The sequence below is a fragment of the Thalassophryne amazonica genome, chromosome 16 (genome assembly GCF_902500255.1).
Source record: "Thalassophryne amazonica chromosome 16, fThaAma1.1, whole genome shotgun sequence".
In the NCBI taxonomy this organism is placed as follows: domain Eukaryota; kingdom Metazoa; phylum Chordata; class Actinopteri; order Batrachoidiformes; family Batrachoididae; genus Thalassophryne; species Thalassophryne amazonica.
In genome coordinates, this window is record NC_047118.1 from 80982145 (window position 1) to 80999997 (window position 17853).

A 17853-nucleotide genomic window follows, 5' to 3' on the forward strand; every position below is an offset into this window, starting at 1 on the left:
TCATCTGATCGCTTTACCGCTCGTACATGAACCTGTCTGGTCAGCAGGGTGTCCAGCTGTCCGCTATACAGCTGATGTTCAGAGAGAGAGAGAGAGAGAGAGAGAGAGAGAGAGAGAGAGAGAGAGAGAGAGAGAGAGAGAGAGAGAGAGGCAGCACGTGCAACGGGGGAGAAGACATCCAAACCATGAACTGACATATTTTCAGTTCATGGTTTGGATGTCATTCGACATTCAGCAGTGCTACACGGCAGGTCTTCAGCAATGCGGACCACAGTACTTGCTCTGCCATGCCCCTCCCCTAAACAGCTGATTTACAGAGAGAGAGAGAGAGAGAGAGAGAGAGCATGCAATGGGGGGGGGGATACTCAACCCATTAACTGACATGTAATCAGTTAATGGGTTGGATGTCATTCCACATCCAGCAGTGGGACACAGCATGTCTTCAGAAGTGCAGACCACAGCACTTGCTCTGCCACACCCCTCCCCTTGCTTGCCTTCCACCCAGTCCTAGAGTGGCTTGTATGGCATTGGAGGTGCATTCTGCATATTCCTGCTGCATTCTGCCAGTGATATGGGGTTTCGTGCTGTATCAGGGTTCTCCCCAGTCAATGGAACAACGACGTATGCCATTATACTGTGCCCTGCTCTCAGATATTTTTTAATCCAGCCAGGCTGTTTGTGCTGAATGGACTGCTGCCTGTTCACCTCTCCAGCGCCGGCAGCCAGCCGAGCCGAGCAGAGCCACAGCGCTGCAGCTCAGAGAGTGAAAAAGTCAAAATCTTCCAATAAAAAGATCTCCTTCTGCCTGCATAGCTAGTGACACATTAAGGCTTTATTTTACAGATGAAAGCCTTCATGTTTCGAAAGTTTGCTCAAATAAACCACGGCATGAGAGTGACGAGTCTCTCGTTCCCTCACAGAGAGAGGGGGGCTCCTCCTGTCTCCCTCAGAGGGGGGGGGGATCAGTGTGAACAGCTGTAAAAAAGCAGCAAAGCAATTTTAATCAACAATTATCTTCACCACACAGCCTCAGTGAAACAGTAAAGTGTGAAAAACTGATTCAGAAAGTTTTTCATCCACGGTTTCATCTTTAAAAGAGCAGATTTACTTCTTTACTTCTTACAGAAGTATTTTTTTTTCATCAGTCCAGGTTTAGCTCTTGTTCAAACAAGACAATTAGGGGTTATATTGTTTTTAAAAAGTATGCAATCCCACTCAGAAATGTTAAGAAGAAAAACTAAACTTCCAACATGACAGAAAAACTCTGCCTGTCTGATTGGATTAAAGGTACAGTGTCATTTTTGAAGAGGAGAGCAAATGTTATGTCCATCAAACATTAATGTGTTTTTAAACTTTTCAATGTTATTTTATTAACTTACACAGATATTACAACATAAGTGTCATTTTTTTTTGTCTATTATTCTTGCTTTCAGTGCATCTAAAACCAGTCAAAATGACTCGCAGCGCGTGCCGCCTCAGGTGATAACAACAGCAACAGCACCGCTATACTAAAAATTTCTGAGGAGAACCACGTGTGTTCTTTTTATTTTTTGTCTTTTCTATTTTATTTTGTTTTTATTTTGTCATGTTTCGTGTTGTGTCTGCATTCGACATGCACTCTGGGTAGTCGACCTACATTCGGGAGCTGCTGCATTCCGAATGTGTGCGAATCATTTGAGGCGGCTTTGAAACACATTCTGTGTATCCGTACGGCATTTGTCATGGCTGTACGAATGTGTGTCCCTCACAAATGCGCCTGGAATTTTGGCTGTTTTCCCATTTTGGCTGATTACTGCTTCATTCGTGCTAAATGTGACAGGGCCCCAAAGGACATTGGGCAACATAATTAATCTCCAAATTGCTCTTGGAGTGTAGTTGAGCACCTTACATGGCAACACCCTGACACTGGTGTCAGTGTGTGTGTAAATGAGTGAATGTGAGCCATATATGTAAAGCACTTTGAGCTTCTGATTCGGAGCACTATACAAATACAGGCAATTTACCAGTTTGTCCCTGTGTGCATGTGGAGTGAACCCACATGCACACGGAGACAACATGCAAACTCCACACGGCTTTCTTGCTGTGAGGCAACAGCACTAACCACCGTGCTAACAATAAGTGAATAGGACACACTCAAAATGCATGTGCACTATGTGCTTTAATATTTAGAACGTGCACCATAGATCATCCTGACAGAGCCCAAACTCTTTGCAAATCTGTGATACCAAATTATATGGTTCTGTGAAGCTTTGACATTGATGAATTCTGTCCAAAATGGAACCATCTTATCCTTTATTGGAATAAGCAGGTACAGAAAATTAATGAATAATAACAGATGCATCTGCAATTACCAAGCAATGGGCCAACATTGTGATCTTGACTTTTAACTAATTCTAACTTTGTCCTTGGCTGACTCTTAATTTCACCAAGTTTAGCCCATATCGGATCAAATCCCTGTGCAGGGTTCTTGCAGGAATCACCAAGTTAAATTTTAGACCTTTTTTAGACCTTTTTAGACCATTATGAGAAAAATTTAAGACCAACCTCAAGACCCCCCCCCCCCCCCCCCCCCAAAAAAAAGGACAATCACATTTGATTCTCAAAACCATGTCATTTTGTATTGCTTTCAAACATGTCAAAGTACACCGAAAGCAGAAAACAAGATTGAGTGATAATACACAACATATACAATACGATAAACAACACTGACCAACTGGAAAAAAGTTAAATTTTCAAAAGGCGCTATACAACCATATATCTCAGCTCCTCTCCTTTTGCGCTAATCTCAGCCTCAAGGGCTTTCACTTCAGCGACTTTGTCTTTGTGTGCTCTTCTCAGAGCATTCGACTTCAAAAGCAGCTGTGCCATCTTTGAGCCAGCTCTTCAGAAATTACTGATCTCTACAAAATAGATCAGTGGAAACGACTGATCTGTACAAAACATTAACGTGTGACAGGACTGCTCATTTATAGAGCAGTTTTCTGAAGAAAAATCATTGGAAATGTTGTTACCTCAAAATTTCTGATTACTGTTAAAAAAAAAGTTTAGAACACTTGTAATTAAAATAGGTAAATAAATCAATAAATGGTTCTTTACAAACCTTTCATCTGTAAACTAAAACCACCTGTTAGTTCAGATTAGATAATTTCTTGTTTAACATAAGGAACCTTGGACATTTATTTTTAGACAAATAAAATAACATGGAAACTTGTACATTTTTTAAAGTCTGGTAGATTATTTATACCTCATTTCAACCAGAAAAAGACACTAAATAAATACAAATGTTTATTATAAAAATGCAACAGGAAATAATTTAACAATGACTGCAGTGTGATTGTAAAGTAGGATTTCTGTCACATAAACCTCATGATGAATTTTTTTTATAGTCATTTAAACTTGTAATTTCGTCAAAATATGTAATTGCCTTTAATGTTGTTATCAGGACAGAGTCATTTCTAAAATATGAATTTGAGCACAATAAGTGGAGAGCTTCTACTTGTGCAAATGTCTTTTGACTTTGATTTGTGGACATTTTTAATGATCCGTTCATTTATTGTTAAAATATAAAATGAAACAGCGTTTTAAAAAATAATGAAATAGTTGCTGTTCAAAGAGCCTTTTATTTAGAAACAGGTGATGTTCTGCTGGATTCATGGGACCAGATGAAGGTCTCTTCTGCAGTTTTGAACTCTGGTGGTGTTGCTGAAAAGCAGAGATGTTTTCTTTCGACTGGACTTCGTGGTGTTCAGCTCATCAATGGAAGTTTGGTTGTCTGCACAGCAAATGTTCCTGATTGGGACAAATAAAAATATTCTTTTAAATATAAAGAAACACTAAACAGTTTATATATAAAAAAGGGAAAAAACGAGAAAAAAACGACAGAAAAAACGCCCGAAAAAATAAGTTATTTAAAGTTGAGCTTTTGTGGTGTCTGAAAAAAGCTGTAGCTTTATTTGGTAAAAATAAAAAAGACTGAACCATTTAGAAATTAAAGCGTTCACTCAGATCAACTGTGCTAAAAGGCTAAGCTAACGTTAGCCGATCATTAAACCTTTACAGCAGTTCAGCAAACGTCACGTTTTATTTTTACATTATTCTCACCTCGATAAAGCTGCAGAAGTAAACTCCGTTGGGCAAACTGGGACTTCACATATATCCAAAAACTGGGAGATTTTGGACTGAGGGGGTCTGCTCCATCCCGCCGGCTGCCTGCCCAGTGATGATGCCTGAAGGCCGGCTTCTCCATGCGGGTCGGCCCGCTGTCGCAGTTCGATCGATATCCCACCAAGTCGTCAGTCCTCCCTCAGTCGATGTCCCTCCGAAAAGTAGCTGAAAAAAAGCTTCTCCCAGCAGGGTGATGGCAGAATCATTCTACTGCTGTTTTTAAAGCTTTTTTGTGGTTCAGGCACCGCAAATTCAAGATGGCGATCGCTGAACTTTTTTCAGGTTGTGAAACAGCCAGAGTGTGATGTGGCCGCAATCTCCGCCCCCTTGCCGCTTCCGAAGCGATGCGTCTGACGTCACGACGCGTTAGAAAGCGTTTCATTTTTCTGTTCTACAGACACTTCTCGGAATGGACGGAGCGAATGTAATTTTTTAAGACTTGAGTAAATTAAATTTTAGACCTGCGGTGAAAATGTGGGTGTTTTTAAGACATTTAAAGACCTAAAATTTTAGTTTCTGAATTTAAGATTTTTAAGACTTTTTTAGACCCCGCAGGAGCCCTGCTGTGTTACTTTGCTCATACACACACACAAACAGTTGTAGGCACACTTCCGATAATCCGATAACAGATAATTATCGAAGATAATGTTTTCTTTATCGGATTTTTCTTTTTAGATAACTTTAAAAACCATTATCGGACCAATTATCTTCCGATTAATCTTTGTCCTTTGTTCTTTAGACAACTGCCTGTAAAGTTTTTTGGCAAGTTATAACTTTCTAAACAGCGTAATTTGTAATGAAAGCCGCTTCATTTATGCGGCTCTTTCGGCGCCATGTTTGTTTTGCAGTAAGCTCCTCCTACCCCTCCAAACGGAGGGATTTGTAGCCCTTCGCCTTCCCCTCTGCCTCGCTCAAAAAAGAGAGACTCAGCCAGTGTTTAGCAGAGGCACTTTTACCCAGAATCCTTTGCAATCTGTCTGTTTGTTACAAAACCTCAGAATTAGTGCATTATTCAACATTAAAAGATATATGTTATATTTTAACTTTGTACAAATGACATAATTGACATTAATGGAGTTATTCTATCGGTACTAATGTTATGTATAATCAAAACCATGAGTCAGCATGACTTTATTTTTCAAGACCTGCGCCTGACTGGAGCACTGTAACTGATAGAGAGTTGGCTTTATGGCTGTTCTTGGGGTGCCTCTGTGCTGGGAGCGCTGTAGTAAACAAGAGCTTCTAGCAGGGGCCAAATGTTGAAAGTAAAGTGTGGTCTCATTGTTGGGGTCTGTTGTTATTTTTAATATTATTATAAGTTATTAAATTTGTTTTACTAGTAGTTGTAGATGTGTCAGAGGTAATATTGGAATTTATCTGTTATCGGTTATCTGTAACTTCTGATACATTTTTTGGGTGGTTTATTGTTTTATCTTTATTGAAGATAACTTTTCAGTTATCTGATTATCTGTTATCGAAGTTAATTTTTTGGTTATCTGTGCCCACCACTGCACACAAATGGACACACAAGTGAGGAAAAGCTTGAAAATGGACTTAATTTTTTACTTTGACTTGTGCTTTTGTCACTTTTGATGAAATTGCAGTGTTCATGATGTGACTGATTTAAGTAGTGAGGACTCACTGATCCACAGGTGGATATGGTACAGAAAGAATCTGCCCAGAACCTGGTCCAGAGCCCGGTTCATTTTCAGCCCTGCAGGAGCTCCCATCAGCCACTGCAGCAGGTCCTCCAGCTCTTTGGCCACATGCTGTAGAAGAAACTAACAGCTTTATTAAAAAGATTACAATGCACACAATTAACAATTCAAAGATAATTTTCTGTGGCGACACGATAGAACAACATGCAGTCTACACAAAATGTAGTTGAACAACATGGCTCATTCAGTTGTTTTGGTGGAACAATTAAGACAAAGATGAACAGGAGAAGACGATTCAGAATGTCAGCGTTTAATTCCTGGTATTTACAACCAGATGTAATAAACATGATAGTAGATTGTCACAGTATCATGTGTCACGTTTTGTGTAATTTCAAATGTGCAAAAACACTGGAGCATGTAACCAAGAGGTGTGTCATGTGACTCCGGTGTGTCACAAGAAAGCAAAGAAAAACAGCTTTTACATCACAACTGAAATCACTTAGAACTATTGTGATAAACTCAACATGTTAATTGTTCAGGTTGTGTTTGATTTTAATAAGCTACATTTTTACAACATATACTAGCCTCGAGCCTTTCCAGTGTACTGAGATAGAAGTAAAGTATAAACTTTTTCCACTTTATTAAAATAACTGCATATTGACTGTTTAAATTAGTTGCAGTGATTTATGAAACCTACGTGCTACATTTTATCGCTAACTACGGTCATACCAAACTGGGAAAAGTTGCCCATGTGGCAATGTTGCTCCTGTGCCCCCAATTACTAACGAAGGTTTCAGGCAATATCAAAGAAACATCAGCACTGAGAAAGAGCCAATAAAATTTCAGTTTTGATTGCCATCTAGCTGTGTTTGACTGGCTTCAACATAGCAAACAAACTTTTTTTGCATTTAAAATAATCTCTCAAAAAGTAAAAAAAATGATGTTTGGGTCACACCCATACCACGACAGACAATCAGCAAGTGAACTTTATGTATATTTCACATGTGGACAGAGATGATCAAACTGTGCAATAACAGCAACCTCAGCGGAAAACTCCAGGCTTGTTGCAATATGAAAAAGTATGCACGTGCAACCCCTAAAGAATGTCCTAGCATTTGGGTAATTTGGACATATAAATCACATCTAGATAGACTTACGTCAGCTGCTGGTACCAGTGTGTTGGCCAGCATGGAGATGTGGTTTTCTCTGTAGAGCCAGGACATAAGCAGCACGCCAAGAGCCACATCAACCAGGAACGACACAAAAATATTCTCCTTCCTACACATATCAGAGGTAATAAGGACAAAACAGTATCTGGTCATGCACAGTAATGAGTTCGTATTCTGCACAAATTATTTTCTGACTCACTAAATTAAAAAAACTAACCTGATGCTACTATGGTAATGTGATGCATTTGCCCACAAACTAGTTACCTCTGCCAACAAAGTTGGAGGAGGTTATGTTGTCGCCCCATTTGTGTTTGCTTGTTTGTCTGTTTGTGAACAACCTGGAACCCACAATGTTTCATATATCATTATGAAATTTTTACTGAGGATTCATACACTGAGAGGCAAGATGTGATTAAATTTTCAAGACCACAGGTCAAAGGACAAAGCCAGGAAAAATCTTGGAAAAATCCCAATCTTTAACATTGAATGAATTTTCAAAAATTCATAACTCTTGTCAAAAAAGATCAAACCTCTTTCATATTTAACAGCATTATGTAGGATGGTATCCTTTATCAACTGACCGAGTCTGATCCGGATTACAGATTTTGTGACCATGTAAATTTAACCTTGAAAAGCCCATTTAATGTATATTTTACATTATGTCTTAATCAAATGTGCCATATTTGAAAGTGAGGTGCAGACTGACACTCTATCACTGACAAAGTTTGATCTGGATTTGATCCGGATTGTGAATTTTGTGCACATTTGAATTTAATATTGAAATGCCCATTTTGTTTGCATTATGTCTTAATCAAAAGTGCCTCAATCACTCTCATTTGTGACAATGAGGTGCAAACTGGTACTCTCAATAAATAGACTAAGTTTGATCCGCATCTGATCCATATTGCAGATTTAGCAGAGATTTGCTTTTAACATTGAAAAGCGCTTTTGATCTATATTCTGTATTATATTTTAGCTTATGAAAACTCACTTCTAACAGGACTTTGACCTTGAAATTTTTTTTTTTTCAAGGTAAAAATTTGTGGAATTGGAAAGTAGTGTTGGTGGAGGATTGCGCTCTATGAGCACGATGCTTTAGTTAACTACTGCAAGCGCGGAGCTGCAACAGTCCTGCTATTTCTGATATTCAACCTAATTCATATTGCTCAGCAAAGAAGTTCAGTATCAACTTGTTTATTTATACTGCGTGAGTCACGACTGACTGATAAGCAGTCAAATGACACATAGGGCACGGTGCAAAACACCCTACAATAGTCATAACAATACAGTGTATTATATTGCATACACACTACTGGTCAAATGTTTGTACACATTTTCCCAGTATATCGTGTAAATTTTTTTTCTTTGTCACTGTCATAGAATTTTTGAAGATTCCTACTTGGATATAAACCAAAAAAATGTACTTCATTAAATCAACCACTTATCAAGTTATAGACTGCCTTTAAAAAAATAAAACACTTTGGATGCATTCTACCAATTACATAACAGCACAAAGACATGAGTCACCGCATGACCCATAATTCATTCTGCCTCTCTCACATAGTACCTTAGTTCTTAGGTTTCCATTTGATAGCATATAGATTATGCTTTTTATTTTCCTACAGTATGCTAGCAGAGTTACTTTATATAGATAACAATACACATTACATCATAGCCTCTGTTTCTATAATAAAATACCATGACAATGACCAAATCTTCTCCTGTATTAATATTTAGGTTTCAATACCTACTCCTGTATATTTTATAGTACCATATTTATTGTATATGTTGTTTATTACCCTTAGTATTTAAATATAGTTTTATATATATGATGTCTTATCTTTCTTATGTCTTATTATACTCGTATATAATTTTTCTTGAGCTGCTTGGGTGGGTAGGGAGAGTTCCCATGGGATAAAAAAGCTTTTCAACCTACCATCCCTGGTTCTCAAGACCAGGCACCTAAGTGGCTCTACTCTACTCTTTTCTACTCTTCTATTTTACTCTTCCTTTTTAGATATACCTTATTATATTAGCATAGTTCCACCTTAGAACTGGAATATAATATATAAGATATACCTTACTGAATTTTCATGATACATACAATCTCCTTTTGCACACATACATTTTCACTCTCACATACATGCCGTCTACTTTCATATCCAGACAAGTCAGGTCTGGGAGCATGCACTCTGCCACATCCATGACAATGCAGAACCACCTTGGGTCCTGGGTGGCAACCACACAGGTAGAAAATCTGTCCATTCCCACATCTCTAAAATATCCATCTATCTGCCACAGCCAGGTTTAAGGTGGGCATCCACTTGGCCTTCTCAGCTACTGGGGTCCTTAACACTCAAGCAACCATGTGCCTGCTCCAGCACACAGGTGCATTGGCCAAAAATTCTCCTTTCTCAAACATATATTTTCACTCTCACGTACATGCATGCTTTAAAGCATACATTCACACATTTTGCTCTACATTTAATTTTACAAGCAGAGGTACTTGTCTTTGTCCACATGAAGAGTATATACCAAGTTGTAAGTGTTTTTCATGAAAGAAACCCTAAAACATTTAAGCACACTGTTGGAATCAGCTCATGAACATGATGGTTTTAGTCTGTAAATAAACTACAGCACTCACAGAGTTTTCACTGGTCTCATCCTCTCAGTCCTTTCTGTTATAGAGGAAAGGACTGAGAGCTGGTTTCAATTTATGAAGAAAAATAACCCGTCTGTAAACTTGACTTTGGTCCGCACACAGAAAGGGTAAACTCAGTACCAGACAAACTCCCTCTTTTTTAACCATGTGCAGATACCGAACATACAAATCTGGTACGGGGGTAATATCAGTCTTTGAGACTGTCAACTGCCATATGAGTTGAATGTCTTCTAGTGTAGGTTTGAGAAGCCCCATTCAGACCTGGCATGTACCTGGCCATCAATCACCCACTGGCACTTAGAATCTGTGCAGAGGAGGTGTATCAGCTAACCAGGAGACAAAAGACTAGGAAAGCTCCAGGACCAGATGGTGTGCCACCGCCCAACCTGAAAATCTGTGCTGAGCAGCTGGGCCCCATCTTCACCCAGATCTTCAACACATCACTGAAGCTGTGTGAAGTCCCTTCCTGCTTCAAATACTCCACAATCATCCCAGTTCCCAATAAATCCTGCATCTCAGGACTAAATGACTACAGGCCTGTTGCTCTGACATCCTAAAAGACTGGTGTTGAGCCTCCTGAAGGTCATCACACGACCCCTGTTGGATCCTATGCAGGCAAACACATCAGTTGAGGATGTGGTCAACACAGGCTTGAGTCACATCCTAGAATGCCTTGACTCTACAGCAAGATATGCTAGGATCTTGTTTGCGGACTTCAGTTCTGCGTTCAACACCATCATCCCTGAAATTCCCCACTCCAAATGGACCCAGCTCAGCCTGTCAGTGGATCGCTAACATCCTGATGGACAGAAGGCAGGAGGTGAGGCTCGGAAAATTAACATCCAGAACCCAAACAAAGAGACGACACAGTGCGATGCAGGGGTCAAAGTTTGGAGTCACATTTTGTGATCACAAATGGCCAAAAATAAATAAATAAATAAAATAAATGCAGCATTGCCACATACTTTCCACTACAGCCAAAACAATGTACACAATTTAAATATTTAATTGAATCACTGTGTGAATTAATATATGAGTCAAATAAATATTAATTGACGCACATTATTTTGGGTACAGTGGACTACAAGCGGAGATTCTGCTTTTATTTCATTTACTGATTACTAGTATTGTTATTTTTGTTGTTCGTGTTAATTTTATATAAAAGATATTGTTCATGTTGTCAAGATTGTGTTATACTGTGCTCTTCTTTTTACATCCGCCGAAGACGTAATAAAATCATTGGCGTTTATTTATTTGTCAGTCTGTTAGCAGGATTACCTCAAAACTACTGCACAGATTTTGACAAAAGTTTTACCACATACAGACATTAGGTCAGGAAGAATCCATTAAATTTTGGAGATGATCCGGAACCAGATTCTGGATCAAGATTTCACTTTATATAGGCTTTGAAGGATTATGTCGAAACTACTTCACAGATTCTCACCACAGATACAGTAGATGTTACAGCATGGAAGACTCCACTGAATTTTGGAGGTGATCCAGATCCAGATTCTGGCTCAAGATTTCACTTCATAGGATTTTAAGGTGTATACAGTTACTGCATTGTGTTGAGGAATTTGTGTCCAGGTAAAGTCTGGGTCACGATGTGAATCATATATCTTTTATTTTCAGTCCTCCTCAACCCTTGGTGGACATCAGAAAACTCAGATTGCTTGTGTTTCTAAATGTTTCTGTGCAGCGACACATGATCCTAGACCTGACATAACCAGAGGACTACAGAGGATGCAGGTGAGCTGCTGTTACTGGCTACTTGCCTCATGAAGTGTGTTTGTCCAGCGGGAGGTTTGCATGAGCTCAGCGTCCTCATGTGTTTGGTTCTGTAAGAGAGCTGGACGCATGTGGACAGTTTACTGGACAGAAAGCGCAGCGGGTAAAGACTGAAGATCCTGGAACAACAGCAGGGAAGGTGGAACCATGTGAGACAAGCGGAGACAAAAAAGTGATGAAGAAAGTTATCCAATGCTAATGGGAAGAGGCACAGAGCATTAACCAAACAAAAAGTAAGAACTAAAACGTCAAGACTGAGTTGTTTGTCGCTTGCGTTTGAAACAGAATAAACATCAGAGCTCTGTGTTGCCATAGCGACTCTTCTCACCGGCAGTTACAGAACCACGTCCACACAGAAAGCAGCCAGCTGATGAGGACGCAGAGCGGCACAGAAGCCTGTTTCAGCAGCTCCACGATGATGCTGGCCTCGCGGCCGTCAGACTGCCAGTGAGTCGTCTTCAGCGGCCCGTCGTCATATCTGTCCAGGAGGTACAGAGGCTCGCTGTGGGACACCGTCTGGAACATCTGAGCCGACACAGAACTCTTCACTGCACTCAGACTTCAGCTATGCAACATGCTGGAATTTTTACTCAGTGCCCACAGTCAGCTGAAGTTCTGATTGAAAATTATTGTTCTTTCCTTCCTGAGACACGCAAAGCTCAATACATTATACAAATAATGAATGTTTCTGAGTTCAATGGTACGAATATTTCATGAGGTGAAAGCTGGAACATACCATTCAACATCATGGTAAATGTACTGCACTTCTATTGTACTTTTTCCGTTGAGTACAGACACTCAAAGCACTTTGCAATGATGCTTCACATTGACCCATACACTCCCCTTGATGTCAGTATGCTGCTATGGATGGCCCTCAACTGCACACTGCGAGTATCTTGTAGATTAAGGACTTTGACCAAGGGAACCTTCTTAATTTTCCTGTTTTACTGCAAACTGAACAGAGGAAAAAAGTCCTTACTGACATCACAATTGACACTATGTGGATCCACTGTGGGAGAGTCGACAGTGAACAGACAGACAAACCACCAAAGACACACAAACCAGCTCAGATGATGGTGAGGTGTGCTGAGTTTGCAACAAATAAAGTTACTTTATAGTACTTTGATATTTAAAGGGAGCAACATTTCGGGATGTGTGGAGAGCTTTTTGGACTTTCAAACTGTCAGCTGTGTGACTTCACCTGTATGAGATCAGACGGAGGGTCAGTCTCGGAACCCGGAACTCTGTTGGGGTGGAGATGTGACAGCATCACCTTCCTCTGCTCATAATGGATGAAGACCACCTTCTTCTCTTGCTGTTCCACATCATCACCATCCTCATCTTTGTCTCTGGGCCCTGGCTCAGGACATCTCCCACCTGTAACCACCAAAGAAGCATCATCTTGGTAATTACACGGGTTAACTTTTTGTCATACAACCTACCTGTCTGCATCCTTGGACTTAGTTCCCCCAGCTGTAAATTAGCACTAAAATGTTAAATGGACTTTTCCACCTGCATCAGAAGCTCAAAGGGCTTTACAATGATGCCTCACATTTACCCATTCACACAGGCAGACTCACACACCGATGTCAGAGTGATGCCATGCAATGCGCTCACTACACACTGGGAAAAACTTAGGGATTAAGGAGTTTGCCCAAGGGCCCTTAGCAATTTTCCGGCCTGGCTGGGTTTTGAACCAAGGCTCCTCGGTTTCCATCTCAGTTTTCCATGTGCAGCTTCTGATCCAGATGAAAAGCGCTATATAAATGCAGCCCATTTACATCTCTATGTTGTTCTGTTCCAGTCAGAGCTTATACCAAATCATCTCCAAACTTAGTGTACAACTAGAGGTCAACCGCAGAATTGTTGTCTTACTCTGTTCCTGGTTTAGAACCTGGCAGTCAAAGCCTTTTTTATCCACACGGCGGCTGATCTGGAGCCAGCGCTGCTGGGGGAAGAAGGTGCTGAGGTCTCTGAGGAAGCTCTCCATACCCTCTTGGTCTTCTTTTGGTAAACTCCATGAGCCCAAGATGGACAGTGGGACCTTGCTCTGGGTCTGAATCTGAGTGAGGAAAGTGATGAAGGCAGGAATGAACAAACCAACAGACACTCTCACCGGCAGCTGATGTCCTGCTGACACCTTTCAATTCAATATCAAGAATCTCATTTCATGAAGAGTTATATACTCTGGCAGTAAACCATTTAGTACAACAAAACACACCAGGTACAAACACAGAAAAAACTAAGTTTGGACAAGCAGGGGACCTGAAAGTTCCGGTGTCCTGTTTTGGTGCCTGGGACATTTTGGGCCTTGATTTGTGAGCACAGACCATATGTAAGAAGCATTATACCAATTGTTCCAGGGCTCTAGGCAAAAAAATGGCACAATGGAGGTGCGCCATCATACCATAACCCTAGTGCCATTCTAAATATATATGGTGGTATCTTAGAAGAACATGGGCTGGATTTTAGTCAATCAATCAATCAATCAACATTCTCCAGTGAAGCCCGAACGCTGATAAGAGTCTGGCAATCATACACCAGGAGCGGTGACACATTCCATGTAACAAAGTGTAAAAACAATAAAAACGACACTAAAAGAAGCGAGTGCCGACGGCAGGCCACATACAACGGCGCCATCTTGCCCATAGCCAAGCCAAATAGGTGAATGCCAATATCTTTAGACAAGATATAAGGCTGAATCTGCAGGAAAAGCCAAGATAAGTAAAATGTTCAAGCTTCCCCTTCTGTACTCAACAGTTTTTCATCTGATCACCAAGGATCTGAGTGGAATTGATCAATTTTACTGGGCTCCTGTAGTCCTCCTCCTGCCCATCCTTAATAGAGCCCATAGTAGTGGTTTAAACGAAAACTTCTGCATGTGACATGACTGAGTTGTAGGCAAAGTCAGATGTGTACAGGGTGAACAGGACTGGTGAGGCAGGTGCGGAGCGCCGGTGCTACTGACCACAGTCATAGGATTGTCTTAAAATGAAGACTTGAAAGGTCAGCTACAATTTGCCAGAAGGTACATCTGAAATCCAAGCCTAGATTTGACGCTTTGGTGAAAGAAAATCCTCCTCTAAACCACTTCACCTGTGTAAGTGGGGATACAAAATGCAAAACATGCACTGTGCACAATTTCTGCAATCATAGCCACAGAAGCCTCTAACTTCCTCTGGGTTGTTTGGGTGTCTTGGTGGCTTTCCTCATTCTTCTTCTTGCACAGTCACTCAGTTTTTGAGAACTGTCTGCTCCACACAGATTTACCATAGAGTGTCATACTGTTTGTATGTATTCATAATTAATGTAAATAAAGTTCAAGACATATTCAGTGACTTGGAAATGTTCATGTATCCAACCCCTGATTTGTCTGAAGAAAACTGGCAATAAAGGTGTCATATAATGGTAACTGTAATTCAACTGTAATACAAGGCCAACATGTGCTGGGAACACTGAAATAATCCTAATCCAGACCACACACACAGAGACACATATCTGCACTGACCTGCTGAAGGTACTGCTTGACCTGTCCGGGGATGAAGGGATAGTGGATCACTGCCAACACCACAGCCGACTCATGGCCGCTGATCCAGCGGCCCACCAGCAGCCCACTGTCAGCCCTGTTACAGCACTGCGGGAAGAAGATCTTCAGCACCATGTTGTCCACTGCTGAAGATGTTACAGCTCTGCTAATCTGAGAAAGATTCAGCAAGAACTCAAATTTTAGATGTGAGGAGCCAAAAGAATCGCTCTTATACACGTCAGATCCATGTGCATTTGGACAGAGTATGCACTGTAGTCAGAGCATTAATGGGACATTTGACTGACTTTGTGTGAATTACAGTCAGAGTATTAACCGGACATTTGACTGACTTTGTGTGAATTACAGCCAGAGTATTAACAGGACATTTGACTGACTTTGTGTGAATTACAGCCAGAGTATTAATGGGACATTTGACTGACTTTGTGTGAATTACAGTCAGAGTACTAAAAGCAAATTCGACTGACTTTGTGTGAATTACAGCCAGAGTATTAACGGGACATTTGACTGATTTTGGGTAAATTACAGTCAGAGTACTAAAAGCAAATTTGACTGACTTTGTGTGAATTACAGCCAGAGTATTAATGGGACATTTGACTGACTTTGTGTGAATTACAGCCAGAGTATTAACGGGACATTTGACTGATTTTGTGTAAATTACAGTCAGAGTACTAAAAGCAAATTTGACTGACTTTGTGTGAATTACAGCCAGAGTATTAATGGGACATTTGACTGACTTTATGTGAATTACAGCCAGCGTATTAACCAGACATTTGACTGAGTTTGTGTGAATTACAGCCAGAGTATTAACCAGACATCTGACTGACTTTGTGTGAATTACAGTAAGAGTATTAACAGGACATCTGACTGACTGTGTGAATTACAGTAAGAGTATTAACCGGACATTTGACTGACTGTGTGAATTACAGTCAGAGTATTAACAGGACATTTGACTGTGTGTGAATTACAGTCAGAGTATTAACAGGACATTTGACTAACTGTGTGTGAATTACAGTCAGAGTATTAACAGGACATTTGACTAACTGTGTGTGAATTACAGTCAGAGTATTAACAGGACATTTGACTGTGTGTGAATTACAGTCAGAGTATTAACAGGACATTTGACTAACTGTGTGAATTACAGTCAGAGTATTAACAGGACATTTGACTAACTGTGTGTGAATTACAGTCAGAGTATTAACAGGACATTTGACTAACTGTGTGTGAATTACAGTCAGAGTATTAACAGGACATTTGACTAACTGTGTGTGAATTACAGTCAGAGTATTAACAGGACATTTGACTAACTGTGTGTGAATTACAGTCAGAGTATTAACAGGACATTTGACTAACTGTGTGTGAATTACAGTCAGAGTATTAACAGGACATTTGACTAACTGTGTGTGAATTACAGTCAGAGTATTAACAGGACATTTGACTAACTGTGTGTGAATTACAGTCAGAGTATTAACAGGACATTTGACTAACTGTGTGTGAATTACAGTCAGAGTATTAACAGGACATTTGACTAACTGTGTGTGAATTACAGTCAGAGTATTAACAGGACATTTGACTAACTGTGTGTGAATTACAGTCAGAGTATTAACAGGACATTTGACTAACTGTGTGTGAATTACAGTCAGAGTATTAACAGGACATTTGACTAACTGTGTGTGAATTACAGTCAGAGTTTATTACAGCTAGTGTGAATTACAGTCAGAGTATTAACAGGACATTTGACTAACTGTGTGTGAATTACAGTCAGAGTATTAACAGGACATTTGACTAACTGTGTGTGAATTACAGTCAGAGTATTAACAGGACATTTGACTGTGTGTGAATTACAGTCAGAGTATTAACAGGACATTTGACTGTGTGTGAATTACAGTCAGAGTATTAACAGGACATTTGACTAACTGTGTGTGAATTACAGTCAGAGTATTAACAGGACATTTGACTGTGTGTGAATTACAGTCAGAGTATTAACAGGACATTTGACTGTGTGTGAATTACAGTCAGAGTATTAACAGGACATTTGACTGAATTTGTTTGCAGGGAAACAATCTGATTGATTTTACAGACAGAAACATCAATGTCAAAGTAGGTCAGCTGGAACACAGTTCGCTACAAATTTATGAATGAATGAAAAAGCAACAACAACTAACACACACACACACACAAATGTAACAAAATTTAAAAAGAAAGTTTATACATTTAGACGCATAACCCTGTTAGATGACGTTTGTGAAGCTCAGTTGCGACAAATATATTCAAAGTTAAAGCTAAGCGTGTGCCTGAAGAGGGAACACGACATACCTGTTAAACTGTACACAAAGATGAACGTTTATAAAATAAAAACATTTATCTTGCAGCTGTCCGCACAGTCATTGGGTCCTACAGCGCCGCCATGTTGTTTGTTGACAGTCAACATACCGCCCTACTTCTTCTTCTTCTGCCTCACATATTTCTGCAGGTTGGGTGCCCTGCAGCACCTTGCTGCCCCTCAGTGTAAGTAGTCGGAATTTCATCTTGCAGAGAGGACTGTTTTTCCTGCTTTTTCCTCTCTTTGTTCTGTCCAGAGGAGCAGCTGCAGAATTTTCTTTGAGATATAGATTGCCTGTTTTTCCATTCCTCTCTGGGTCCATGTTGCTGTAGCAACTGGAACCCAGAAAAACCTCAGTTAACACCCTGCTGTCTCACCTTTATGTCTCTTTATGGTTCAGTTTCTGTGTCCTGCTGTATGTGTTTGTCCTCTGTCTCCGCATACAGTCAGGGCCATAAGCATTGGGACAGAGGACAGAGTTTTTTTTGTTTTGTTTTTCAAATTTTCTCTCAGTACACAACAACGGAGCTGAAAAGAAAACATGC

The 17853-nt window shown here is 40.1% G+C and overlaps 1 protein-coding gene across 2 annotated transcripts in view; it reads right to left on the reverse strand.

The window, feature by feature from the left end:
- Positions 1-17429, reverse strand: part of pigq (phosphatidylinositol glycan anchor biosynthesis, class Q) — a 43567-nt gene extending 26138 nt beyond the window's left edge. Inside the window, exons 1-8 of one of the 2 annotated variants that reach the window (XM_034190622.1) lie at positions 17302-17429; positions 14950-15138; positions 13317-13503; positions 12643-12818; positions 11770-11966; positions 11429-11560; positions 6980-7100; positions 5807-5933 (exon numbers count right to left, since the gene is read on the reverse strand). In XM_034190622.1, the coding sequence (XP_034046513.1) occupies positions 5807-5933; positions 6980-7100; positions 11429-11560; positions 11770-11966; positions 12643-12818; positions 13317-13503; positions 14950-15102 (1093 nt within the window). In that variant the 5' untranslated portion in view covers positions 15103-15138; positions 17302-17429. Of the gene's footprint in view, positions 1-5806; positions 5934-6979; positions 7101-11424; positions 11561-11769; positions 11967-12642; positions 12819-13316; positions 13504-14949; positions 15139-17301 lie in introns of both variants that reach the window. The other variant, XM_034190621.1, reaches the window with a different exon arrangement.
- Between the last annotated feature and the right edge of the window lie 424 nt (positions 17430-17853).